General features: G+C 53.9%; 1 protein-coding gene across 2 annotated transcripts in view; it reads right to left on the bottom strand.

Moving 5' to 3' along the window:
- Positions 1-1,657: 1,657 nt before the first annotated feature.
- RPH3AL (rabphilin 3A like (without C2 domains)) overlaps positions 1,658-27,876 on the bottom strand; it is a 113,069-nt gene continuing 86,850 nt past the window's right edge. For both annotated transcript variants that reach the window (XM_036268080.1, XM_036268081.1), the window contains 3 exons: positions 6,065-6,184; positions 4,338-4,484; positions 1,658-2,454 (listed from right to left, as the gene is read on the bottom strand). In XM_036268080.1, coding sequence (XP_036123973.1) covers positions 2,420-2,454; positions 4,338-4,484; positions 6,065-6,184 — 302 coding nt within the window. In that variant the 3' untranslated portion in view covers positions 1,658-2,419. The remainder of the gene's footprint in view (positions 2,455-4,337; positions 4,485-6,064; positions 6,185-27,876) is intronic.

The raw sequence follows: 27,876 nt of genomic DNA, 5'->3' as shown, positions 1-27,876 counted from the left end.
ATGCTCTAATTGCTGAGCCAAACAGGCCAGGGCTACATTAGATTCTTACACTAGATATTTTCTCATGGTGCCACAGTATATAATTCTACAATTACCTGCAGGAAGTCTGTCTTTCCAAACACCTGTAAGGAGCCCTGTGAGAGCAGGGACAGTATCTACTGTTTCCCCAATTATCAAACCACGATGTTTGGCCAACAGTAGGTGTTTAATGCTTATTCGACTCTTTTCTTTGTTTCCATTAAAGATCAAATCCCTAGAGTTGCTTTTAAATTTTTATTGGGGGGGAAATAAAGAGGCATTTTGGGCAAAAGTGGAGGCAAATATATTCAGAGGTGTTTTTGTGTTTTACATTCTGGGAGGTTTTCTCTCACCTTCCATTCCTTCTCATACATTTTAAAATTTCGATTACATTTTAATTTTGAAGACTTTTAACACTTCCTTTTAAAAAATAACATTCTTTTTCCTGTTTCACGGGTGACTTTTTTAGAGGGTTGTGCTCTGACCCCTTTCTTCTGTGTTTCGGAGTCTCTGTATTTTGGTTGTCGGTTCTGGTCCGCTGTCGGTGCCCTTGGCTGTTCCCACTGTGAGCGCAACACAGCAGAGCTAATGGGAAGCTGTCTGCGTGGGCAGGGCTGGTGCTCCGGGCCTCACGGTGTGACCGGGCAGCCCGGGAAACCAAGCGTCGGGCCTGTCCATCTTTTCTCATCGTCCAGTTTCCAGAGAGACATTCAATAACGTCCTGCCTTGGGGGAGGGCAGATGGGCAGTAGGCCCAGCTGTTAGCAGGGGAAGGGTGTGAGGGTCTCCCCATTAACCGCAGCCTTACCTCAGCCGTTGGCTGGCTTGGGGTCCCACCTTGGCCGGCAGTAAATCTGTCTTCTGCCAGGGTCAGGGACTGGCAGGGCAGTCACAGGCCCTTGGGCTGGGAGGAGGGACCTGGGGGGCGTCTGCCCAGTTCTTCCAAGTAATACTATCTCACACTCATCCTGAACTTCCACCCGAGGGACACCTGGTCCCTCCAAGTTCTAAGCATCTGGGGGGTTCTGTGGTGCAAACGGCTGGCTCTCTCTTGCAGATGTGTTGGGGAGTAGCGGAAGCTGGCGCTAACCTCCAGGCTCTGTCTCCCGAAGTTTCCAGACCTTTCCTTTGCTGCCGTCCCCCTGCCTCTTTCGGACTTTGAGGTGGATGCCATTTTCACTCCTTCATGGGGTTGGGGGGCAGAGGAAATACGGTTCAGTCTATCATGTTTAACCAGAAGTCCTCATCCATTTAAAAAACATTTTTACAGTGTACATGGAAGTCTGTACAACCACTTGGTGTCCTGGTAATCAATGTACCGCATTTCCCCATCCATTTCTCTGCGGACGCCTCTCAGAAGCCCAAGTGATTGTGGTCTTTTGATCAACACGCTGGCTCAATGCAAATCCTAATCTTTATTTTTATTCTGAAGCATCACTTGTCACAGGGAAGCAGTGAGTTTTTTACCATCTGCTGGTAGAAATGGCAAAAAAGCTAATGGTGGGGGCCTGGGGGCCTGGAGAGGAAGGGCTGGAGGAGGGGCAGTGGGCGGTGGGGTGGAAGGACGAGAGGGTACTGTCCACACACACACACACACACACACACACACACACACACACTCTCCCTCTCTCCCGGGCACGGTTTTCCAGGAGCATTTGCCCGTGCTTTGAATTCAGTATTTTTCATGCCAAACTGAACCTACTGGGGAGAAGTGAATTAATGGCTTAGGGGAGCCTTAGGCCCCAGCTGGGGACTCGGCTGAAGGCAGCTCTTCAGTGAGTGAGTTCATAGTCTTCACCAGAACCCTCTCGCTGCACAGCTGGGGAGAGGCGGAGAGAACCTGGGGGCCAGGGGAGGGTGCTGCTCCCACCTCCCGGAGCCACAGCAGAGGGACGGGGGGCCGAGTCCCTCATGCCACCTGCTCTGGGCCCCACCCCTCCTCTCTAGGGGCCAAGCTCAGCTCTGAAGGGTAATGGTCAGGGCTGGACGTCTTCCTTTAACACACATGGAGAGAGCCAGGCCCGCTGAAGCTGCAGTGCACGCGGGCCCACAAGGGGTTCTGAAAGCCCTTCCAGCCCAACCCAAGAGGAGAGCCAGCTTGAGATAAACACGGGTAGACGGAGGGGGCTCCGGGGGCACAATAAATAAAGGTGAAGACAGTGGAACGCTGAGGGGTGAGGAGGGCTCCCAGCAGAGCAGGGTGCAGAAAGGCACTGGGCGGGAGAAGCAGCCTTAGCCTCCCAAACACTGGTTCGTTGAGTCAGAGGTCACCGGCAGGGTGGGATGAGCCTCCAGGACCGGCGGGAAGGAGCCAGGAAGGGAGTGGCCCCGGCGCTCAAGCTCTTGCAGCTCCGAGCCCGCACAGGCCCAGCCCAGGTAGGCGGAGGGTCGCGGAGGCCACTTCAACAGCGGGGACTCGCCCGGGTGTGCCTTTTGCCTTTGGGGGGAGAAAAAAAGTCCACTGTAAGGTGAGCAGAAGCAGGGGACTTCCCTGGTGACAGTGTGGCCTTTGGGGATGAAACGGTGGTGACAACAGGGAAGGAGGGCTCCTTGCTGGAGCGGCCCGGCCTGAAGCCGCCTTCCTGTGTGAAGCTACTGGAGCTTTGGGGGGGGGGGGTGCGCGGTGGGGTGGCGCCTGCGCAGAACTCTGCCCACTGTGCGTATCCTGGTGGGCAGGCCATCCACTCCCCGTGCTTCAGTGTGTCCCCCGAAACCCAGGTGATCAACACAGGTGATCTTCGGATGCCACGGGGGCAGACAGACCCGGGAATCTAAAACTCTCCTCCAGGCCCATCCTTTAAAGTTGTCGCAAGTCCAGGGCCACAGCCCCCCCTCCCCCATGACCAGAACCCCCTAGGGCCTGCTGGCGGGGCCCCCCGGGCCCTGCGGCTTACCCTCCCCGCAGCCCCGCGAGGGACAGGATGTGGTCCCCGCCTCAGCAGCAATGGAACTGGGCACAGAGGCAGATGTTAGGTTGAATTATGTCGAATTGCCAGTATTTGACTATTTTTGATCTATAAAAACGCAATTTCATATGACTCAACCTGCTTCTTGCCCCAGTCCCCATGGCTATGGTGGCAGGGCTGGGACTAGAACTCAGGCCTGCCTGATTCCAGACTGTCCCTGTAGGGGATTCAGGAGGCTAGAGGGTCCCCTTCTTGGCCATGCCCCCTGCTGCCGCGCTCACATCCCTGCGGCAGCTTCTCAGGACCTGCAGGTGGGGAAGGAGGAGGGTGGGGGTGGGGAGGGCGAGCCTCCCGCTGGATTCCGGCTGCAGTGCACCCAGGCTCCTGCCAAGGAGCTGGGAGACTAGCTGCCACCCACTACACGCATGTGCGTGGATCCTCTGGCCCCAGGGGTGCCAAGTCCAGCTGGGACTGCTTTCTTGAAAGACTAGGGGCGGAACATCACTTGCACAGTTTTCTCTGGCTTGAGTGTGAGGAGACCTCCCCCCACCTGCCCCCATTGTGGACCCCCAGCCGGCCAGGCAGGGGACAAGGTGGGAGCTTGGATGCTTGCCGTGGGGCATACTAAGCCTCCTGCCTGTCCCTCCAATAGACAGAATTTGATTGGCAGTGCCAGGGCAGGCCGGGCTCCATTGCCAATAGCTTCAGCGGTCCCAAAGCCTTCCTCTGACTTGGGCCTGCCCAGGGCTGGGCTGTTTTGGGTGAATTGCTTTGGCTTCCTCAGCTACATGGTGGGTTTCTGGAGTTCAAGGACTGTCCCCCACCACACCCAGCCCAGGCTGGGCACACTACGGGGCTTGGCGAGCACTGGACAGCCTGGAGCATAGCAGGTGCTCTCGAAACGGGAGTACCTGACTGTTATGGAGATGGGGAAATGAAAGACTACACATTTTATCAAGCTGAGGATGTAACAACCACTGTTACAATCACTGACAACAGACGGGGGATGATTACCATGATTAATTTGGGGTTCCTCTCTATTCATTGCAGGCAGGGCGGGGCCTGGCACCTCTGTTCGCCTAGGGCAGTGGTCCTCAACCTTCCTAATGCTGCGACCCTTTAATACAGTTCCTCATGTTGTGGTGACCTCGCAACCATAGAATTATTTTCGTTGCTACTTCATAACTGTAATTTTGCTGCTGTTATGTCTTAGGCGACCCCTGTGAAAGGGTCATTCGACCCCCAAAGGGGTCGTGACCCACAGGTTGAGACCGCTGTCCTAGAGCCTGCCCAGAGCTCAGTCAACATACAGAACTGAAAACCTCATCTGGCGTCGAGTTTGGGGGACTGAGTGGGAAAGCTGAAGGGGGAGAGGCAGTGGGGGGGGGTTTAGAAGAAGAGGCTGGGTACTCACTGGGGCCCTTTGGGTCCGGACAGGGTGGGGTGCCCCTCTGTGGGTCTGCAGAGCCTGTCCCGGGCTCGCTGGCCAGGCTGCTCTGGCTCCCTGACAGGTGGCTGGGTGGGCGGGCGAGCTCCATCTTGGGGGACTCCATGCGGCCGCCTGCAAGAGACCATGTGGGAGCCCAGGCAGCTCAGTGCTGGGCCCTCTGGACCTCAAAGTGAGACAAGGATGATCTCAGTCCGACAATGAGCTGATGTAAAGCCTGCTCATTTGGATTTGTGATGGGCGTCTACGGGACCGTCTGCCCAGAGCCCCTTGCCTTGGGAACTACCCCCTGCCCCCACATCGCTGCCTTGTTCTAGTGTGACCCCACCCTCTGGCCACTGCTGCTGGGTCCACCATATACAAAGGCCACTGAACGGGCCCTCAGGTCGTTGCACTAAGGAGCAGGTAAAGTCACCAACATAAAAATCAATGAGGAGGAGGAATTTCCTTGCCTTCAAAGAATGAGGGTGTGGGTCGGGGAAGGGTTTCTGTTTCAGTGAACTCAGTGGGTTATTAGTTGCTGCCTTTACAAGGATCCTCACTCCGATCCGTCTGCTAGCCTGTGCCCGGCCAAGAGCAGAGTGGGGGCCTGTAACCCTGCTCCATCTTTTCCTACCCACTAGACCCGCTTGGTCAGGGCTGGGAGTCGGCGTGGAGGGGGGGAGAAGGGGAGAACCCGCCCTGGAAACCACGGCTGGCAGTACGTTTCCTTACACTTTCCTAAGACGGCATCTCTGGCCTCAGGGGCCCAAGAGAGCATCTAGTCCAGGGACAGTTTTTACCATCTTCACCTATCGACACTGACCCCTTGGAAAACTGCAGAGGAGGACCCTGGGGCCCCGCCAGGCTCCGTGGGGAGCGGATCACGATCAGCTGGTGACGCCTGCCACAGGCACAGGCGCGGGGGTGCGAGCCCGGGTGCCAGGCCCTGCCTCTCCGATCTGTCATCCCCAGGAGTCCCTTCCACACCTGGCTCTGCAGGAGGTCGCCCAGCCTTGTCCAGGCCGGCACCCTGTGGCAGTTCAGTCCAGTTTGGGGCAGTTAGAAAGCTTTCTGATGCACCGAAGTCAGCCCCCCCGAACCAGCTTTCAAATATCCCAGTTCTAAGCTCCGGAGCAACCCTGAATGAAGCCGGTCCTTTTCCCGGGAAGACCCTCGTGTGTTTAAAGGGGAGGAACGTGCCCCGCAGGCCTGTGTGCCCAGCAGGGTCACAGCGAGCTCCGAGACGTCAAATTCAGGAGCTCTGGAGACCACACGCTCCCTCCCCTCGTGCTAACTAGTAGGAAAGAGAAGCCCAAGCGGTCCTAGCGCGTAGCCGGGTCCCACGGCAGTCTTCCGGCAGAGCTGAGCTAGTCCAGGGGACGCTGGGGCTGACTCCGGTTCATCATTCACGAGGCAGAGTCTCACTTGGGATGCTCACAGGGAGCTGGGGGAGGAGGCCCCGGTGTGCAGGCCGAGGGCCAGGGAGGCCACCGGAGCTACCCCCGCCCCCACTGAATAACCCCGAGTCTCCTTTCCACCCTGCTCTTCAGGGGTGCTTAGACGGGAGCTCATAAGTCGCCCCAGCCCCAGGCCCACTTCTCCCGGCCCAGAACAACTCCGCGGACACCTGCTGGGGAGCGGACGCCCGCAGAAGCAGCAAAGCCACCTGCACCCGGGGCTTCAGAGACCAGCACTGGGCTTCCCACACTTACCTGACTGCCCCCCGGGTTTGTCGCCTTTCAAGTCTCTGACCCCCGTCGGCGGGAGCCTGTCCTCTAGGCTGGAGGAGCTGAGATCCGAGTCGCTGTCACTGTCACTGTCACTGGAAACCACTGGGAAGAACAGACACCAGCATAGGAGGTCACCCCTACCGGCCACCACCAGCAGGCATGTTACCAGGGCAGGCCTCCCTCCTGCCAGGACAAAGTGGCATAGAACCTCAGGTGGCCCATGTGTGTGGGGCACGGGAACAACGGCTTGGGGGTGGGGACAGCAGGCTACTCCTTTCTGCCAGTCGAAGAGGTGAGTCCTGGTATGCGGAGGCTGGAGCTCGGGCCCAGCATGACCAGTGCCAGCAGGGAGGGCTCACCCCTTGGCCAGCCATCTCCACATGTCACCCGCTCCCTGGGGTGGAATCGGAAGCCTCTCACTGTGGGAGGGGCCGGTTACCCCCCTGGTGAGGGCACAACCCCTCTGAGCCTTGCCCTGGCCACGCAGAAAGGCCCACGGCGACGCTCTGGGGCCGTGGGAATCGCAGGCCTCGCGGGCCCGGAGAGACGCTGCAGGCCCCTGTGCTATACATGCCAGCTCACTGAGGCTTCGGAACAACCCTGCCAGGCAGGAAATAGCATTATCCCCATTTTACAGGCGAGGAAGTGGAGGCACTTGCCCAAGGTAGTACGTGGACGAGCCAGGATTTGAACCCTGCAGTCTGGCTCCACAGCCTGTGTTCCTAACCACTCCGATTCCTGGGAGAACCGATCTGGGAGCCGGCAGGCCAGGGTGTCATCCCACTTCACCCGGTAACTTAGTGGGGTCTGTGGGTGCAGGAGGGAGCCGGGCTGACGGGGCTGGAGTCCCAGCAGAGCGGACAGGAGGGAAGCCCTCACAGTGAACACCCACTGCGGTAGAAATCCTCTTTTCTGGACCAAATAGGACCATATTTGTCTGGCTTGTCACCAGTGGGAGTCATAATACAGGATATACTCATGTGCTAAACATTCTGTTGTAATTTTAAGCATAGAAATGTACATCCATTCGCCAGTCGTTTGATGTAGAGCTTGGGAGCCTCTTGGGACTGGGTCCACACGGCCTTGTACGTCTGAGCTGTCCCAGGTTCGCACTGGAGCAGGGCTTAGGGCAGAGCAAGAATCCCCCACCTTTCTGTTTCTTCCTCTTGCTGGTTACAATGGTCCTGCCCTGGTCTGATTCAATAGCCATTTTAGAACAAAACAAACTGATGAACAAAAGAGACCCAGAGACATAGCACTGAGGTCCAGACTGACAAACCTCAGAAGAGGGAGTTGGCGGAGGAGGGAAGAGATAACCCACAGAACTTATATACATGTATGTGTAACCAATGAACATAGACAACCATGCTGGGGACGGGGTGGGGGTGGGGGCCAAGAGGAGGGTGTCAGTGGAGGAAAAAGAAGAAACATCTGTAACAAAAATAAATAAAAAAAAATAGCCATTTTAAGCAAGTGGCTTCTATCAAGACTTCCCAAAGTCCATATATATATATATATATATATATATATATATATATTTTTTTTTTTTCCCTTTATTGATTTTTATAGAGAGAGGAAGGGAGAGGGAGATAGAAATATCGATGAGAGAGAACATCGATTGGCTGCCTCCTGCATGCCCCCCGCCTGGATCGGGCCCACAACCTGGGCATGTACCCTGACCGGAAATCGAACCAGCGACCTCTTGGTGCATCGGTCAACACTCAGCACTGAACCACTCCAGCCGGGTGCCAACGTCCTAGTTTTAACTTTTCGTCTTTTCTGACTCTTCTCATCAGTTTACATAACATTTAATTAAATGATGCAATTCTAACACCAAGTACAACGGTCCAGAAAGGTTTGGATTACAGCAGCAGCTCACAGGTGACTAACTCGGCCGACGGGTAAGCGGCAGTGTGTGCAATGCGCAATGCTGGTCACGGAGGGAGGCAGGAGCGGCTGAGCTCTTTCTGCCAGGCACTGTGCTAGGTACCTAACAAACATTATCTCATTCAACTTGCCAAACAACCCTGTGCCACAGGGACCCCTTTGGTGGGAGATGACATTGGAGAAACAAATCGATCTACACTCAGGGTGGCTGAGAGGTTTCATCTGATGCGCCAGACCCCGCCTGGAGCAGCGTGCAGAGAAGCCTGCGGCCGCATCAACACCCAGCAGGGGAACCTGGGCAGTTAGGGGAATCCCGGTGGGTCCTGCAGGGGACGTGGCAGGACCCCCCACAGGCAGCTTCCACCTGTATCTCGTGCCTCTGGAAAGCCTTCAGGCCTTCCGCCTGTGTCACCTGCCAGCAAAAGGGAGTCACAGGTCACAGACCAAGCGACCAGAGGACAATCTAAGAGATTCTCAACCCTGTGTTTCCATAGCAGGGGGGCTGGCACACAGCGAGTGCCTTGTGAAGCCCGGACGACGAATCGGAGCCTCTCTCTCCCTTATCCCCACGTCCTGACAGTTTCACCTCTTAAACAGTCCTCGAGTCCATGCTGAGCTCAAAGCCTCACTGTCTTCAGCCTGGGTTCCTGTGATAACTTCCCACCTGGCCCCACCTGCAGGCACCTCTCCCCCGCCTCCCTGCACAGCTGGGGGTGCTTCAGCTAACACCCAGGTCCTAGCAGACTCTACAGGATCACGCCTGGGCTCCTGACCTCTGTCTGCTTGTCCAACCTCATCCCATACGACTTGCTTTCCTACCCCAGGCTCCTCCAGCCCCCACCAGTTTGGAGCTCCTGCCAGTCTGTCAGCCCCTCCTACAGTGACTCACTTCCCTTTGCCCTGTACCTACCCATCACTTCTCTCCTGGCTCAGGCAGGTACCTCCACCTCTAGGAAGCCCTGCCCATCACCCGTGCCCGATTGGCTGAATGCCCTGTGCTCTCTGCTGTGATCACACCAACCATTCTGCTGTACATGGCTGTGCGTGCGCTTCTCCCTACGGAACCGAGGCTCCTTGTGGGCAGGGGCCAAGTGGCACCCCAAATTCAGGCCGGCATGCTTTCCTTCTGCAGAGCCTGGTCCACGTGGGTGGGGCAAGAGTGATGCTGAGCTGATGATCCCCAACTCTTCCTTCTCTGCTCTCAATTCTGCCTTTTCTTTCCCTCCCCTGCCCTCAAGGATACGGAATGAGAGGGACTGGGAGGCTGGTGTTCCACACGCCCCTCTCACAGTATTTCAGAAGCGCAAGGAAAGGCCTGACCTGCTTAGCAATTGCTCTGCAGGTCCTGGACTGGGTTTCTTTGATCGCGATTCCACCGAGACCGGGCTTAATTGGTGTCGGTTCTATAAGCATTTACGTATTTTTGACTCACTGACTGACTAAACACCAACCCCGTGGGCCCTGAGACAGAGTGGGAGACAGGAAGGAGGCAGCTGCAAAGGACCGGGAGGCTCTGCCCCTGCCTCCCCCAGCAGCAGCGGGCGGGGCCCACAGCCCGGGAAGCAGGGGGAATCCCGTGGGAGAGCGATGGATCTCTCGGCAGAGGTGCTTCGGGATAAGGGATAATCCAGCCGTCCTTTCTGACTCGAGTGTTCTCTCTCTTCCTTTCTGACTCGAGTGTTCTCTCTCTTCCGTGCTTGACAGGCAGGATCTTCGTAGACCTGGGGCGGGGGCCGGGGGCTCCGCGGCCTTAACGCAATGCCAGGGTCCTTTGGTGCTAATGGGCAGATGCCAGAGGGCACAACCTACCTATTCACTCAAAAGAGACAGTGGGGAAGGATGTCCCAGGACCAGGTTACAGGGGTGAGCTCATTTGTCACATTCCTTCGCCCTCCTCTCCTCGTCATCTGTCCTACCCGGTCACTGTGCTGGGTAGGGAGCGGGCGTGGGTTTAGATGGCACGGAGACCATGCCAGGTGACATTGGGAGAGCAGTTTTTGTTGTGAGGGATATGTCTTGTCTCAAGCAGCAACCTGGAGGTGGGTTCGGGTGCCATATGCTGATCCTAGGTCCCAAGTGGTGCCGATGATGCACGAGGTTTCCAAATAAATAAGACCTCCAGTTAGTCAGTTGGCTTGTTCTTTGTCTCCTTTATAGACCCCAAAGGGTTTCAGGCACAGAAGGGGCAGACAGCCCCAATGACAATGAGCTCACAAAGGCGTCACAGGGCAGAGAAGCGGCCAGCCGGCAACTCATTCCCTTCGGATGCACCCTCCTTGGCTCCAGCATCCCTGCTCGAGGTCTGGGATCTGGAGCCGGGGCCAGGCCTCGCTCCGAGGGCTCCGTGAAACCCGAACCTTGGCGAATTTGCCATTCAACAGCGGTCACCGCCTCTCTCCCTGCACGGCAGCTGCTATCGTAAATCTTCCAGGTCTATTAACAAAGCGTTTAGGCTCATAAATCTTTTGGCCCTCGCTCTTCATCCTCAAGAAAACACTGTGTGTCTCAGGCTGATATTTTTCTCCTCTAATTCCCCAGAGGTTTAGTCTGGGATGAAGGTTCGCCGATGAACGCTGGTATTCTGCCCACACCTGATTTTTCAGAGTGGAGACGGGAAACACCAGGAGGAGGACTGCCCATGAGCTTCCCCAAGGAGGCATCTCCACAGGATTCACCTGGGCTTTGCCATGAGGCAGGGAGGATGGAGGGCCTTCCATTCCAGTGGCCTGAGCCCCTAGATCACTTGCTTGGGGACCTGGCATCCGCAGATATTCCCATCATGCCCCAGAAGAGCTGTCTGCTGCAAAGGATGAAAACCAGCACCAGCCATGCCCCCCCGCCCCCACTTACTCTTGGACGGATTTTGAATTTGACTGTCACCATGGAAACTCAGAGTTTTGGCACATGAAGGTGGGGGGAAGTCTTCCCTTTTGGAAAGTCTTTCCAGACTGCCCAAAAGGACAGGTGTGGCAGCTGCAGTCCTGTGGAGACATCTTGCCTGGGACGGTCCAGGGGCCTGGCAGGATACTGGCCACTTGACCTCACAGCCTTGCACTGGGATTCGGGGGACCTGCTTCCTAGCTCTGCTCTGCCACCACCTTTCTTTGTGACCCTGGGCACCTCTTAGGGTTTCATCACACACAGAAAGAGACCAACCTGGACAGCTTCTGGGTCTGAATTCTAGGATTTGCCTTCGGGTCAGCTGTGTTCCACCAGTGACGAGACCCCAAAGTCCCTCTCTGGCTGAGAGGTGGGGAGACCGGGCCACACGACATTCGCCAGCGGCACAAGGGCAGCCTGGGAGCTCGGGAGACACTTGCGGCTGCTGCTCTGCGCAGAGGCTCCCAAAGCCTCCAGAAATTATGAGAATTAGAGAGGAAGAGAGATATTTTTAGCAAACATTCCGCCAAGGTAAAGCAGATGGTGGAAATCTTTTCATACTAAAAGCAACAAAATGTTTTTAATATATAGGAAAGATAATAAGGCCCCGGGGAAGGCATAGACATCCCCAATTGGCCACACCCAGAGCACCAGGCTGGCGCGGCCGCAGAGAAGGGGCCGAGAGCTGTCCCCATCGAGACCGGTGAGGGCGGGGCCTGCAGCCTGAAATTCTAAGGAGATGCCTGGCAAGTCTGGGCCTCCATTTGGTGGCAGCGAAAGGGAAGTGTGGGGTGGTGAAGAGACTGGCTCCGAGCCTGACAGACCCAGGTTACGTCCTGGCTTTGCTACTTCCCAGCTGTGTACTTCTGGGCCCGAGTGTTCACCTCTCTGTGCTCAGCAGGTCCACCCGTGGAGTGGGGGGATGGGTCCCTTTCTGTGTTGCGAGCATTAAAAGAGGTAACACAGGCGGTGTCTGGCACGTGGTAGGTGCCTGATGAATGGCAGACATTTAACTTGAGGGGCATCCTGAGCTCACCCCCCACCCACTTCCTGGCGTGGGGCCGGCCTCTGGGGTCACCATGTCGGTGCCCAGGCCAACCTCACAGGGGTGGGCTCACTTTTTCCAAGGGAGCGCATCTTCCCAAGTTGTGCCCCAGGCAGGCCAGTTCATGCCCTTCCTGGGTTTCTCTCTGGGCCCTTTTCCTGCCAGAGGCAGGGGCCTCGAGGTGGGAGAGACCCTGCTCATGCCCAGGGTGCAATTCTGGCTCTGGCCTGATGCTCCTGGAAAGTCCTTTCATCTCTCTGAACCTCAATCTTCTCATCTCAAAAACGGAGATAGTAACTACCAATAAAGTAAGATCAAGGAGAGAGGGCATTGCAGGTTTAAAGAGTTACACAAGCCCTGGCTGGTTTGGCGAAGCGGTTAGAGCGACGAGCCTCGGGCCAACGAGTCACGGGTTCGATTCCGGCCAAGGGCACATACCTCAGTTGCAGTTCGTCCCTGGCCTTGGTCGGGTCGTGCAGGAGGCAGCCAGTTGATGTATCGCTCTCGCATCGATATTTCTCTCTCTCCCTCCCTCCCTCTTCCTCCTCCCCACTCTATCTGATAATAAACAGAAAAATATCCTGGGGTGAGGATTAAAAAATAATGCTAATAAATAAATCAAAATAAAAAGCTACACAAACCTATAAATATAAATATACATATATATATATATTTAATCCTCATCTGAGGATATGTTTTTATTGATTCTAGAGAAGAAGGAAGGGAGAGAGCGGAACGTCGACATGAGGGAGAAGCATCCCCTGGTTGCCCCCATATGTGCCCTGCCCAGGAATCGAACCTGCAACCTTTTTGGTGTACAGGACAATGCTCCAACCAGCTGAGCCGCTCGGCCAGGGCAAGCCCATAAACGTTTAGAAAACCTGAATCCAGTTCATCCTCCAGGCATCATCTGAATCAGGCCTCTACTGGAAAGTCTGTCCGGCCTCGGGAAGGAAGGGTGGGAGACAGGCCCTCATTCGCTCTCCCCACAACTGCCAGGCAGCTCTCCTGGCTCCTCTGACACCATCTGGCACGGGATTTCCTACACATGCCTGCCTTGACTTCCCCAAATGTTCCTGGAACCAGTCGTGGGGGGCTGCATCGGCACCTTCCCTCAGCCCCCCACGCGGGGCCTTGGGCCAGCCGCCGCTCGGTCCTACGTGCTGACTGTCTTCTGAAGACCCCTCCCTGGAAAGGACAGGCACCGGGCAGAGACAGGAGGACCGGACGGCGGTCAGCACAGTGGTGGTGAGCCAGCTCCGTCTCCAGAATGGCTGGGCTTTCTCCACACCCAGCAGGCGCCTCCTCACAGCCTCCCTCTGAAGGACACTCGAATGGGATGAGCCAGGCAGCGGGCGGCCTCCGCCTGAGCCAGGGACAGGCTAACGGGGGAGGGGCTGTCTGAGGCCAGTTGCCATGGACACAGGATGAGTGGGCCCTGGGGGGGGCGGGGAGAGCACTGTTCACACTGAGCCTGTTCTTCTTCCAAACCCAAGCTGAGGCCCTGCCAGAGGAACAGGTTCTTGCTTTGTTTTGGAAACTCTCTTCGGGGTCCTGGAGAGTCAGGGCCTGGACTAGGAGAAAGGTGGCCCCAAAGCCGGGGGCCTGTCCCCAGGGGGATGGGCCAGGTGGCAGCCAGGGAGGCGATAAGCCCCCCTCCCTGCCTGACCACCTTGAGCCTCATTTCTTCATCTGTGAGGTGGGAAGGGTCACAGGGAACCCTTGGTTCCCCTTCCAGCCTGCCAAAGGAGACATCAGCAGGGACATCCCAGACCAGGCTAGGAACCGAGAGCTGGAGCGTGAAGGATTTTCTGTGTTTCTTTTTTCATTCACCATTGATTTTAATTAACTCCCTCCTTTGGGCTCACAGACAGGAGGCACCAGATAATGAAGACAAGTCCTCAGATCAATAGTGATGTGGTCGCCAGCACTGAAATCCTGTGGTCCTGTCCTTGCTTAAGGTGCTCCAGATAGAACAGAAGATGATGGATGGAAGATAAGAATAGCTCGCTTCAGAGAAAACATGATACTCTGAAGGAGAGCCAACGCGTGTTCAGGGAGAGAGGAAGTCAGAGAGGGCTTCCTGGAAGAGGTGGAATATAAAGATGGGCTTGATTTATAGGTAGAAGTGCTGGGGCCGGTGTGGGCCCAGCATCCCTGACAGAGACTAGGAAAGGCAAAGGCCAGAGAGAGGCTTCTCTGGGGCCAGGACAGCCCTGCCGGCTCAAGAGAAAGGCTTTAGGCTCAGGCATTTAGGGGACAGGGGCTAGTCTGGTTTAGGTGTGCTCTGCATTGTTTCTCTCTGGCAGATTATTGCTTCTGACTTATGGCAGAGATGGACCAAGCAAGTGCCTACCTCCTGCCTAGTCTTTGCTGGGATGCAAAATGTGCCTTCGTTAGTTCCTGGACTCGGGCGCTCTCTATGTCTTTGTCTTACTTTGTTTCTTTGTGCTTCTTGCCAATGTTTAAAAAAAAATCTGTGCCTTTGCGTCTCTTGTCTCACTTTCCCTCTCGTGAGTCTGTATGTCTCTGTGTTCTGTGTCTTCTTGGATTTGTCTCTTGGTTCTTGCTCTGTTCTTAGTTTCTCCCACTCTCCACTGTCAGCTCTCTGCATCTGTCTGCGTCTGTCTCTTCCCCCAGGCTCTCTGGTACGTGCCTTCCGGGTACGGCCTTCTTAGGCTCTGGGTTTGATGCTCAGGTTCCCTCACCTGGGGTGGAATCAGCCCCTGCTCCGCCGTAGGGTCTGTCTGAGCTGGGGTGTGGGGATGGGCGCTGGGTTCGCCTGGACCCTGGGGCAATCGAGGCAGGGGAGGCCCTCCGGGATGGAGATCCGTGGGCACAGAGAGCCTCCCGCCTCCGCTGCTGCTCCTGGGCCCGCAGTGGGAGCCAGCCTAGCCCCAGCTGAGCACGCCTTCCCGGTGATGGACAGGAGGCCCTGGGAGGGACTCGCCCGCTGAGTGGAGCCAGCACTGCTGTCTCCTAAGCTTATTGGAATCGGATAGACAGGGCAGGCGGGTCCAAGTCTATTCACTTCACCCAGGTCCCTAAAGGCTGATAAATCTAGAGTGGGCGGAATTAAGTTGTAGGCTTACTTGGTGAGACAGGTGAGCGGCGGGGGAGGGCGTGCTCTACGGCCCAAGGCGGGGATGAGCAGGGCCTGGCACTCGTGAGCTGAACCGAAGCCAGAGGCTGACTTGGGGGGCAGGGTGGGCGGTGAGTTGGGCCCTCTTTCCCATTTCAGCTCAGACCAGGCAAGGAGCCCCCAGACCTCACTTTGCAGCTGGAGTCAACCAATCGGCTGAGGCTGTCCTCAGGTTTGGGCAAATCTGAAGTGACAGCCATGCCCCTGACCTCAGTGGTGTGGCTAATGAAGCCTCTGCTCTTGGGAAATGGATTCCAAAGCAGCCAAGACAGGCAGGAGGCTGCGGGGCAGGGGTGGGCCCAAGGCAGTTTCTTGAAGCCCAGCGCTTCTGGTCCGCTTCTGGTCCGGGGCGGCCCCCCGTCCATACCTGCCAGCATTGGGCTAGTGTTTGGCTTCACCAAGGACGCTGAAGGTCAAGACCATTAGTATGCATGGGCTTCTCCTTCAAAACACAGTCACACAGGGTGTGGCCAGGCCGCTATTGCCCTGGGACGCAGGGGAAGGGCAGTTTCCTGAACGCTGCAGGGTTTCTCTTTCCGTCCATCCAGATTAGAGTGAGGTATTTGACCTCTTCACACCTTGGTTTCCTCTTCTATCCAATGGGATAATGGTGTGCCTCCCCTGGCTGCCAGGGGCTTATCTAAAGAGTGGGTGCATGGTACCTGGCACAGCCTCTAAGGAGCCATCCGCGATCCGAGACCCACGGCAGCTACGAGTGTTGCTGTTTTATCCGTCCACTCGGCACCGAGGCCCGAGGCCAGCTTCCCGACCTGCACAGGCCAACAGGCCAGCGGGCCCAGGCCCTCGGCTGAGCCTGGCAGACAGGCAGCTACACGAGAAGATCAAGGGCTGACTGACGGTCAGCGTTCGCCCCGGTGGGCCACAGTGGGCTCCGGCGTCCCACGCCCTTCTCCTGCCCCCGGTGGGCTGGACGGCAGTTTAGTCCCCCAGAAGGCTGGCGGAAGCCACAGCCAGGTGTCCGACTATGACTTTTTTGTTCCTTTGTTTTCTAGACCCCAGCAGCGGACCCACACCGTGAACACCCCAGTCAGGGTTTCAGGCGCCACGCTGGCCACACAGCGGCCTTCGCAGGTGGCTCAGGACGGTCTCTCCCTTCCTCCTCTCTCCACAGTGCTTTCTGGCTCACATGTTTTGTGTGTGTATTTGGTGGTTTCTATTATCTTTATACACATATAAAAAAATTCTCAGGTACTTCCAGCTCCCCAGGATCCTAGAACCCACACAGGGAGTAAAAGAGCCGGAGGCAGAGAAGGCGATAACTAGGCGGAGACGATCGGGGATAGGACTTTGAAAGGAGGATTCACTGAGCTCATAAGCACGCAGAGACCACTACACAGCAGTGTGCAGGGGGCGGGGAGGGGCGGGTTTGATGGGCGTTCACTGGCGGCACCAGCAGGGCCGCTTGCACGCGTGCATGTGGGTGTGGGGGGGCAGTGCTGAGACGGGGCTGCTCTTTCCAGTAGAGGCGGCCTGAGTATGACTTGGGAGCTGCTTTGCCACCTGCCAGAAATCCCTCCATGAAGCTTCATCCCTTGGCTTTGGAACAGTAAGATACGAGAGCTGCAAGACAGAAGACTCTCTGTCCCAGCCCCTTATCCCCATCCTACTCCTGGGGAAACCAAGACCCAGAGAGGAAGGACTTTAAAAAAAACTCAAGTTTTCCTGCCCGGGCATCAGTTCTGCAAGGCCTGACTTTTTTACTTTTTAAAATCCTCACCGGAGGATATTTTTCCATTTATCTTTAGATAGAGTGGGAGGGAGGGGGAGAGAGAGAGAAACATTGATGTGAGAGAGATACATTGTCTGGTTGCCTCCCACACGACCCTGACCAGGACCGAGGACCAAACCATAACCGAGACACGTGCCCTTGACCGGAATTGAACCTGTGGCTCTGGGGTCCTCGGGCTGATGCTCTAACCGCTGAGCCAAACCAGCCAGGGCTGACTTCTTAAGCTCTTATTGGCGAGGCCCTGGAGGTGCTGGCGCAGACGGCACAGATCCACTATGGGCAGGATTTGGGGGGTCAAAGTCAGGAGTAGGGACACAGAGATGGGACATGGTCAGCTCCTGCCCTCCACTGGTCAAGTGGAAGGGTCAGTGAGGGATGTGGACTGGAAATGAGAACCCTTCACTCCCACAGAGAAGTGTGCCCACTTTTCTTGCAACAGGTGTCCCTGCTGGTCGAACTTCTGTTCTCTCCCTTTCCATCGGGATGTGGAAACAAGAACTATTTTGCTTTCTTCTTAATAACCCCATAAAGGTGATGATCACAGAGTGTCAGAAACAATAGGGAGGGGTGGGGACTGTGGCAAACCAGACGGCAAGCCCTGTGTGAAACGGGGGAGCTGCTACTTAGCCTGTTCAATTTTTCCAGGTATTGGCAGATCTTCTGATTTCAAAAGAGGAACCAGAACTACTGCATATTCTTTTAAATGAGAATTATCCACATTTAAAAATATGTTTTTGTTGATTTCTTAGGGGGAGAGAGAGAGAAACATCGATCGGCTGCCTCCTGCACACCCCCTACTGGGGATCGAACCCACAACCTGGGCATGTGCCCTGACCGGGAACTGAACTGGGGCCTCTCAGTCCATGGGAGGACGCTCAATCCACTGAACCACACTGGCTGGGCAAGAATTCTCCATATTTTAAAAAGCTGTCAATGGATTTAGAGCAGAGAGCGAGATCGAATCACTGCTCCACCAGTTTGCGACCTGTAACAGCAGCAAAGGTCCAGCCCTCCTGACAGATGGAATCCCACCTTTCCACATGGAAGCCCTCCTGCTCCAAGCCTCAGCCAGCCCGGCGCCCCTGCACACACACTCCCCTCTGCTCCTGAGGCTGCAGGAAGCTCACGCACCGCGTCCAGGCTGACGTGACAGAAACGGCCAGTCCAGAGCCTGCTGGGGAAACACTGGGCTGAGTGGGGGTGGGTGGGAGAGGGCAGCTCAGTGCTCTGAGGAGCTTCGGAAATGCTAATTCCTCGGGAACGGAGAAAGAAGGAAAGTGGCAAAGCAACAGCTGGCTCTGGGCAGTGAGCAATCCTGTCTGAAAATAAAACATTTTACAATCCACAACTGTGGCTCATTAAGAATGAATGGATCTACTGGTATAAATAGCATGCTGCGTTAAGAAGTCAGGAAACAGCATATGCGTTTGATAGAAAAACGGCTGCCTCGAAACTGCTTATTAGCTCAGTCGGCTGCAGCTCTGTGCTAAATAGACAGAGGCCTTGGGTTCAAAGCTTTTGTGGGCCATATGGCTTTTTCCATCTCGGACCATAGACTGTATCCCCATCCCCCAAGCCCTGGTTACAATATGGGGGCCTAACTCTGGATACACACTAACAAGCCCATAGTGAGTTCCTCAACCCACTTATCTAGCCTCTGCTTGAATGCTCTCAGTGACAGGAAGCTCACTACTCTGTCAGATACAAAGCACCCAATTCTGTGGTTCCATGGCTATTGGGCAGGAGACACATTTCCCCTGCTCTGTCCCAGCTCTGCCTTTGGGGAACGCAGCCCTAACTGGCCGTGCCATCTATTATGTCTAACGGGGTACATGCTGGATGCCGAAAAGGCAGCATAAGCAGAAACAAGCCAGGCCAACCTGCTGCCCCTGAGGGGGTTCCTGAGAGTGGGCAGATGCGGAGACCGAAGGGTATGCAGACTTGCTGGGTACAAGCTGCTGAGCAGCGAGGGCTGGGGAGTGGAGCTGACCCAGAAGTTCCCCGAGAAGCAGAAGCTGCCACCATCCTCCTGCCCCCACAGCCCTCGCAAGCCTTTGTCTCTGCCCCTGCTTCTGGGAGACCTTCCTCAGCAGCCTATCAGCACCCCCTTACTTGAGCTGCCCTCAACCTCTGTTCCTGGCAACCAAAAACCCTCCCACCAAGTCCGAAAGAAGAAAACCAGTGTATGGGGTGACTTGGGCAATCGCTTTACTCTGAACTACACTCGGAGGGCGCAGTGTGGGCCAGGATGCAGAAGCCGGGTGCCAGGCCCTCTTGGCCGCAGCCTACGTGACCTTGGGCAGACTCCCCTCCTCATCCATCACCAAGAATCCATTTTGCTGTCTGCAGCTGCCCCTTGGGCTGTTCTGCGCACCAGATGAGATAATGACGGTGAGTCACAGAGCTCTGGCTGAGGCCAGCGCAGCGCCCAGTGACTCGGCCTCTCCCGGGGGCAGGGACGGTGGCGTGGGGGTGAGGAGGTTAGCCCAGGTGTCATTCGGGAAGGGTGACCCCAGGTACACATTTGTAGGCTGGTCTGCAAACGGAACCACAGTTTAGAATTTTAAAAGAGTTGTTTAAAATCTATCGGACCAACAAAGTGATAATGAAACTCCTATTGTTCTTAAAACTACTCAACTGGAACAAATCCAAGACTTAAGTACTTTTCTAGAACAGGCCTTGGGGTGGACCAGAGTGTAATCTGTTCAAATCCGGCCAGAAGCCTGTGCTCCGCTTAGGGGGTGACTGAGGCCAGGGGGCGGGAGGGTCCTGCAGAGGGCACTGGGGAGGGACTGTGCCACCCAGGTCTCAAAGGAGATGGGAAAGTGAATCTGCCTCACGGCTATGGGAGCTCAGGGCACCTGCCTGTGCTCAGACGGGGGAGGGGAAAGTGGAAAGGACTTCCCAATCCGTCAGGCCACAGGACAGTGATGACAGCCTTGGATGATGGCGCCCTCCCCTTCCCGGCCTCAGGCCCACTGGGAAGGTGAACTCAGCAAAGCCGCACTGATCCAGGGGTCAGTCTCCTAGGAACCCAGCTCTCCGCTCCCATCTAAGACGACACACGTCCTCCAAGCCCTCTGAACACTGTATGGACTCGAGGCCTGGGCTCCAGTCCCCACTCCCATTCAGGTGCTCAGCCACAGCTGGGAAGGCAGGGCAGACCGGCCACCGAGCAGACCCAGGCAGCGCTGCTTCCCGGTCACAGCACTGCGGCTGAGGACAAGCAGCAGCCCCGTCATATTACCTGTCCCTGGCTCTGGAGGCAGAGAAGCACAAGGTCCTATCTGAGCCTAATTTCCCCAGGCAGTGACTTCGGTCCAATCAATTCAACTCTCCAGCCCTCATAGCAAGTCAGGCTCCTCCTGTGAGTTCTGTGCCCCTTGCCTGCTTCTATTACAACAAAAGGCTGCAGAAGCTAGAGGCTGAATTTGCCAGCCTCTCCTTTGACAAGGAAGCCTGATCTTTCTTCCTTTCTTCATAGCGATGGCTGGAACTGCAGCAACCATCCTGGGACCATGAGGGAGAGAGCAAGTCTTGTAAAGACATCTGTCCTGACGTCACTGAGCTGCTGAGCCAATGCTGCAGCTGCCTTTTTCTCAGCTTTCTAGTATATGAGGAAAAAACGTACTATGCCACCCAAATATGCAAGATATGTGGTTTCCCCCACCCTACTCCTAACAAATATCTCTCTAGACACAGCTCAAGGGTGGGAATCCAGGTCAAAGGAAAGAAGCCTGCAGAAGAGGTGGGCCCAGCTCTGAAGGGATTAAGACCCGTGAGCCCCATAGTACTGGTTCCACTATTTCCACCCTATATTTCACAGGGGAACAAAGACACCTGGGAGTGTGCAAAAGTGGACTTTATTTACTGCTGTCACAAACCTGGAGCATGGAGCACACACTCCAGGGGACTGATCGGTGGGAGGGTGGAGACCCCTCCCCAGAGGTAGCCAGGTCAGGCCCAGGGCCAGTCACCAGGAGAAACTCAGGTCACTCTGTTCCCACCCGATCCTGAAGACAGAGTGAATGTCCTGCTTTGAGCAAGCTGGTAGGGGGCTCACCAAAGGGGCCTGCAGGCAAATCCTTGGCCACATTCAACACCCAGTGCCCAGAGGAGAGAGCAGCAAGTTCAGGTAGTCAGTCCACCTGTCCCACGGGTACCAGTGTCACCAGCTCTTTGAGAGAACTGAGGGAAAAAAACACGGCTAATCTTTCTCTAGTCCATTCATTGTGTCCTTGTCAACGTTTAGAGAGGTAATCGGTCTGCAGTGTTTCTGGGTGCACATGGAATGGGAGGGGAGTCTAATTGTACTAGCTCCAGTGGTTAAATAAAACCTGCTCTTTTCCCCACCGAACTGAAAAGCTACCCGGGTTCAGCTTCCACACGCTCTGAAGTCTGTTATTTCTCTAGTCGGTTCCACTTATCTGTTTATTTCTTCTCTTTATTCTGGTGTCAATACCCTACTGTTCCTATCGATTACAGTAACTTGATAGTAAGCTTTAACATTTGGGCAGGCAACTCCACCCACTCCTCTTGGTATTTTAAAAAAAAAAACAAAAAACAAACCATTTTGTTAAATTTTTCTTTAGCTTCCTTATGATGTTTTTTTTTTTTTATTGAAATATAATTCATGTATCATAAAATCACCCTTTGAGAGTACACAAGTCATTGGTTTTTAGTATGTTCATAAAGTTGTGCAACCACCACCACTATCTAATTTCAGACATTTTCATCGCTTTTCAAAGAAACCCTTTTCCCCGTGTCCTCTCCAGTCTCTGGAAATCACTGGTCTACTTTCTGTCTCTCTGGGTTTGCCTGTTCTGGACATTTCATATCAGTGGGATCATACACGATATGGCCTTTTGTCTCTGGCTTCTCTCAGTCAGCATAATGTCTGCAAGGTTCATCCATGCCGTAGCCTGTCAGGACTTCATTCTTTTTAAGGCCGACTAGACTCCACTGTACACCACTTTTTGTTTATCCAATGGATAAAGAAAACATCTGAGCCCAGCTGGTGTGGCTCAGTTGGTTGAGCATTGTCCATGGACCAAGAGGTCGCTGATTCCATTGCTGGTCAGGGCACATGCCTGGGTTGTGGGTTCAATCCCCAGTAGGGGGCGTGCAGGAGGCAGCCGATGAATGTATCTCTCTCACATCAATGTTCTCTCTCTCTCTCTCTCCCTCCTTCTCTCTAAAATCAACAAAAACATATTTAAAAAGAAAACATTGGAATTCACTCCTCCCTAAAAACTCCACTGGGAATCAGTTGTTACGCTTACTAACTAGGAAAGAATCAAGATTCTTATCTGCCTCTGTTCATGTCTTACTTCTTGTCTGGTGATAAGATTCTATAATTTTCTTCATGTTGGACCTATAATTAATTCTCTTGAAATTTTTTGCCTAGGCATTTTATAATTTTTATTGCAATTATGAATGGATTTCCCCATTTCTACTTCTAATTAGTCAGTATAGAGTAAAACTACTGATTTTTGTGTGTCTACACTATTGAGTTACTTTGTGTCCCATCACTTCCCCAATTCTCTTATTATTCTAGTGGTTTTTTTTTAAATCCTCACCTGAGGACATTTTTCCATTTTTTGTTCAGATAGAGTGGGAGGGAAAGAGAGGAAGAGAAAGAGAGAGAAAAACATCAATGTGAAAGGGACACATAGAGTGGCTGCCTCCCGCACGACCCAACCAGGGCTGGGGACGAACTGCAACCAAGGTATGTGCCCTTAGCGGGACCGAACCTGGGTCTCTCTGGACTGCAGGCCGATGCTCTAACCGCTGAGCCAAACCAGCCAGGGCCCTAGTGGTTTGTTTTTATAAACTCTCTTTGGCTTTCTTGGTTTACCATTACATCATCTGCAAATAAGAGAATTTCTTCTCTTTTCCAACAGTAAGAGATTATTTTATTTTCTTGCCTTATTACATTAGTTAAATACTATAAAATACTATGAACGATGGTGATGATGGGGTATTTTTTTTTTATCCTCACCTGAGAACATTTTTTTTTTTTTTTTGCATTTATTTTTAGATAGAGCAGGAGGGACAAAAGGGAGGAAGAGAGAGAGAAACATCAACGTGAGAGACACATACTGAGTGGTACCACTCACACGACCCTAACAGGGGCCGGGGACAAACTGCAACCAAGGTATGTGCCCTTAGCGGGAACCGAATCTGCTCCACGGGCTGACTCTCTAACTGCTGAGCCAAACCAGGCAAGGCTGGGGTATTCTTGTTTGCATTTTGATAGAACATGGCTTCAGTGTTTTATCAGTTAATATGATATTTGGTGTTAGATTTTTCTCTTTTTGGTAAATTTATCATTTTAAATAATTTCCTTTTATTTTTTCATCCTTACCCAGGGACATTTTTGCATTTATCTTCAGAAACAGCAGGAGGGAAAGAGGGAGGAAGAGAGAGAGAAACATCGATTGGCTGCCACCCATACGACCCCAAGTGGGGCTGGGGACAAACTGCAACTGAGGTACGTGTCTTTAGAGGGAACCGAACCCAGGTCTCTCTGGACCGCAGGCCGATGCTCTAACCTCTGAGCCAAACCAGCCAGGGCTTTCCTTTTATTCTTATATTCTTAAACTTGGAGAGGAAGACATTTCAAAGCAAGACAGAAAACCTAGGAACCACAAGGCCAAAGAAAGACATGGCTGACTTCACAAGAATTAAGAAAACATTGTTTTTGAATGGATGGCAAAATACTATACAGAATGTAACATTAAGAAGAAAAATATCTGCAACCCATTTAGTATCCCTAACATATCAATAAGAGAAAATAATTTAATAAAAAATGAGCAATGGATTTAAACAGGTAATTTTTAAAAGAGCAAATCTACGCCCAGCTGGTATGGCTCAGTGGATTGAGCATCGTCCCATGGACTCAGAGATCCCTGTTTGATTCCCTGTCAGGGCACATGCCCAGGTTGCAGGCTTGATCCCCAGCAGGGAGCGTGCAGAAGGCAGCCGATTGATGTTTCTCTCTCACATTGATGTTTCTTTCTCTCCCTTCCTCTCTCTCTAAAAATCAATAAAAACGTATTTAAAAAAAAGAGGAAATCTAAATAATCAATAAATAATAAAGATAAAAAGAGATACTCAAATGTGCAAATTAAAATAATAAAATATCATTTTCTATCTAATATACTTGCCAAAATGATAAATACCAATACTATTCATGGCAGACAACGATGCAGGAATAAATGAGTATAAAAGGCGGTAATATTTTTGGAATATAGTTTGGCAATGTCTACTGAAATTTAAAATACACAACCCTATTTTTGGAAACCTACCCCATGGAAATAAAAGCATCATATACACAGAAGAATGTTTCAGTACTGCCTGCAGTATGAAAAGCCAGAAACAATTTCAATGTCTATCAATAGGTGAATAATTAAGTAACAATAGAGGATATAACGAGATTTTATTCAGCCATTAAAAATAATAAGATAAAATCTATATCTATTGATCTGGAGCGATGCCCCTGATATCTTTTTAAGTGAAAAAAGCAAAAACAAAACAAAACAAAAAAGTAACCCTATAGTATATGTTTGTAGGAACAGGGAGAAAGAGAAAAGGGGTTTGTTTGGAGATGATGACAAGAGAAGAGATTTTAATTTTTCATACACTTAAAAAAGTTACATAATATTTAAAAATATATTATGTATGCCCATGTAATTAAAAATTAACAAAGGAAATTTAAAGAAGGAAGAAAAGGAATCTACCTCAGACACATCAATACATTTCATTTGATGTGTTGTGGACTGAAAAGTTCATGGCTTGTCTCTATTGATTATCTTTCCTCCTCTATAAGGTCAGGAGAAAGAAAGTAGGGTGGGCTGGAATGGGGGGGAAGCTGGGAGCCACAGGTGTATCAGCCCAAGGGCTGGGAGAGGGAGAGGGAGAGAGACGGAGGAACAGGGGCTGGGGGTGGGGTGGGGAAGAGGGTCAGAGAGAATGCACTGGTGTCAGGATCAGCTTCTGTGCCAGGGAGCAGGATTGGGGGCAGAACGGGGATGCTGGCCCTAAGGTCCCTGCAGGCATGAGAATCTCCTCGCGAGAATGGGGTGATTTTAACATTATTTGAGCATTTCCTGGGGCTGTCCAACAGACCGCTGGCCTCGAGGAGCCTGCAGACCCTAATGAAACCCCTCCACAGGTCTTTCAAATATCCTGGAGCAGGTGGGTGGTTCATCAATTCATCTACTAAGCATCTATCCCGAGCCTCTCCCAGGCTACATGCTGAGAAATTGGCCCGTCAGGAGAGCCATGTCCCTGTCCACGTGCAGCTTGCAGCGTGCTGGGGGGACCACACCCCATGCTGGTCACTATTTCCACCTGGCCTCAGCTCAGGTTGGGTGGAATGAGGTGTTATGAGCCACAGGCTTACCAGACAGGCTTTGCCCTGGATCATGCCCTGGGCACTGCTGATGGTGGGGCCGGATGGGGAGAGACACTCCTCTGTGGAAAAACACCACTGGGTCCCCAGTGGGCAGTGGTCTGGGAAGGCCTGGGGACGTGCCTGTGCCCACTCCCCAGGCTGCTTGTGGGGCTGTCTGCTGCCAGGAGCCCGGCAGCTTAGCGAAACCAGCCCGAGAAGGAATCCAGACGGAGGCAGCCGCCCCTGGCACCTTGGGGGCTTCCTAGAGGCAGACATGGCTGAGTCCTCCCAGGGGCTGCACCAGACTTGACCTTGAAGCCACGTGAACCAGGACGCCACAGAAGGGCTAGCTTGGGGCTGCCTCCTAGAGGGTCCCCCTCTTGCCCTGACTCAGGACCAGCTGTTAGAATGTAAGTGGCCCAGGCCTACAGGCTCCCACAGTACCTGGGAGCCACCGAGAGCCCCTGCGAGTGCACAGCTCTCCCAAGTCAATCAGAAAGCACAGGTCCTGCCCTGGCTGGTTTGGCTCATGGACTGAAGGGTCTTGAGTTCAATTCCAGGTCAAGGGCACATACCTGGGTTGTAGGTTTGATCCCTGGCCCTGGTTGGGGTCGTGCAGGAGGCAACCAACTGATTGTCTCTCTCACATCAATGTCTGTCTGTCTGTCTGTCTGTCTGTCTCTCTCCCCCCCTTCCTCCCTTCCTCCCTTCCAGTTTATCTAAAAAATCAATGGAAAATTATCCTCAGGTGAGGATTAACAAACAAACAAACAAAAAGGCACAGATCCTGGCTTCTGCACAGGCTCATCGGAGAGGACAAGCGCAGCACCCAGGGTCGGGCTGAGAGCAGCTCAGGGACAGCTGGCCTGCTGGTGGCTCTCTAGCACCCTCCCTGCAAACGCCGGACACTTGGCTTCCATGGCACTGAACCGCTCTGCTCTCCTCCTTTGCCTCCTCCACCAGCTCCTGTTCTTCCCTCTCCCCGACTGTGGGTTTCTCCAAGTCCAGTCCCTCCCGCCACATGTACCCCAGACATCTCCTGGGCCTCCACAACCTGCCCAGGGCCATCAGCCCTCACCGTCCTGCTGTCCCTGCACGAGACACATAGGTCACCTACCAAGCAGAAGGGCGACCTCTTGCTGCTCAGCACTAACAGGGTCATCGCAGGGCTGCGAGGTGCCTGGCCGGGGCCCGGCCTGAGGAAGCGCAGCCTTTGCTCTGAGAGGCTGGCGGGCCTCCAGCCTGGTCTGCAGAGGGGCAGCCACATGGCCTGGCCTCAGCGCAAACTTGGTTAACAAGCGGTGCCCACTTGGAGTGAATGGGCCACTGGCTTCCTCACTCACGTAATTAAAAGGCCATCTGTGCCTGTGTGGCTGAGGAGACAGAGTGTTTGTGTGCACGTGTGCGTGTGCTTGTGCATGAGTGTGTGTGCGCGCGTGCGCGTGTGTGAGTATACGTGTGTGCGCGTGTATATGTGCATGTGTGTGTGTGCATGTGTGCGCGCGCACAAGCGTGTGCATGCGTGTGTGTGTGTGTGCCATCGTGGGGCTGGAGCAGACTGGGCAGTGAAGGCCTCTCTGGGTGGGGGCCTCAGGGCCTCCTCTCAACCCACCTGAAGCAACACTTTAAACCTGAGAGTGTCCCAGCTTCTGTTTTCACGGCTGTGTCTCTCCCCTCAGTCTGAGGGACACTGACTCACCCTGACACGGCTGGAACCAGAGAAAGCCCCAGCTCTGCGGGGGGGAAACAGGAAAGAAGGGAAGAGGGAGCCATTTCTCCCACAAATTCCCCCAGGCGCCGTCCAAGGCTGGCCAGCCACAGCGCCCCCCTCAGGCCGGTCCCTGCAGAGCCTGCCCCCCTCACGCCACCTGCTCAGTCTCCACCCGCAAGAGGTCGCTGCATGGGCTCGGCTGTGGCAGTGCGGCAGAGTGGACAGCTCACGGGCATGGGCAGTGCCCACAGTCCCCGGGGCCAGCGAGGGAGCCCGCTGCAGGAGAGCCAGAGAGGCGAGGAAGAGGTGTCTGGAGAACCGGCCGGGCTGTTAGTTGCCGGTTATGTTTGGAAGGGCCGACCTATAGGGAATTTTTACCTGCTAAGTGGTATCTTTTGCTAAACTTCACAATTTTATAATAAACACACCACACTTTTGTAACAACAACAACAACAAAGAGGCCAAAAGGTATGAAGATAATCAGCTGCCAGGTCATAGTCCAAAGGCAGACGCTCGCGGGCCCCTCGGAAGCAGCTGCGTGTCTATTTTCTTGGGTCTAGAAACCAGGAAAACCTCTGGCACCAGGATGAGCTCCTTGTCTCTCTGGCCTTATCTCATTCGGGGTCCTCAGTCCCTGAGTCTTGGGCTGAAACTCAGGCACTTTGTGGCAGAAGGAGCCAGAGCCTAGAGGGCAGGACCCTGCCGTTTGGTCCCAGCTCTGCCATCCACCAGTAAGACCTTCCTTTCTCTGGGCCTCAGGCTACTCAGCTATAAAATGGGGCTACTCAATACCCACCCTGTCTACTTGTGGAGCCTGTTGTGAGACCAAGACCTTTGCAAATAAATCTGTGCAGACACCTGCCATGCCAGGTCCTCTTCTAATTACCCTTGGGGTGGAGCTCCCCTTGTGATGCTGGCCACCTGGAAGCACCCACATCAGTGCAGCCACCACAAAAACCAAGGCGCCCCGGGCACAAGGTC

This window comes from Molossus molossus, unplaced genomic scaffold (assembly GCF_014108415.1).
Source record: "Molossus molossus isolate mMolMol1 unplaced genomic scaffold, mMolMol1.p scaffold_m16_p_19, whole genome shotgun sequence".
Lineage (NCBI taxonomy): Eukaryota > Metazoa > Chordata > Mammalia > Chiroptera > Molossidae > Molossus > Molossus molossus.
This window is presented reverse-complemented; position numbering and strand designations above follow the sequence as displayed.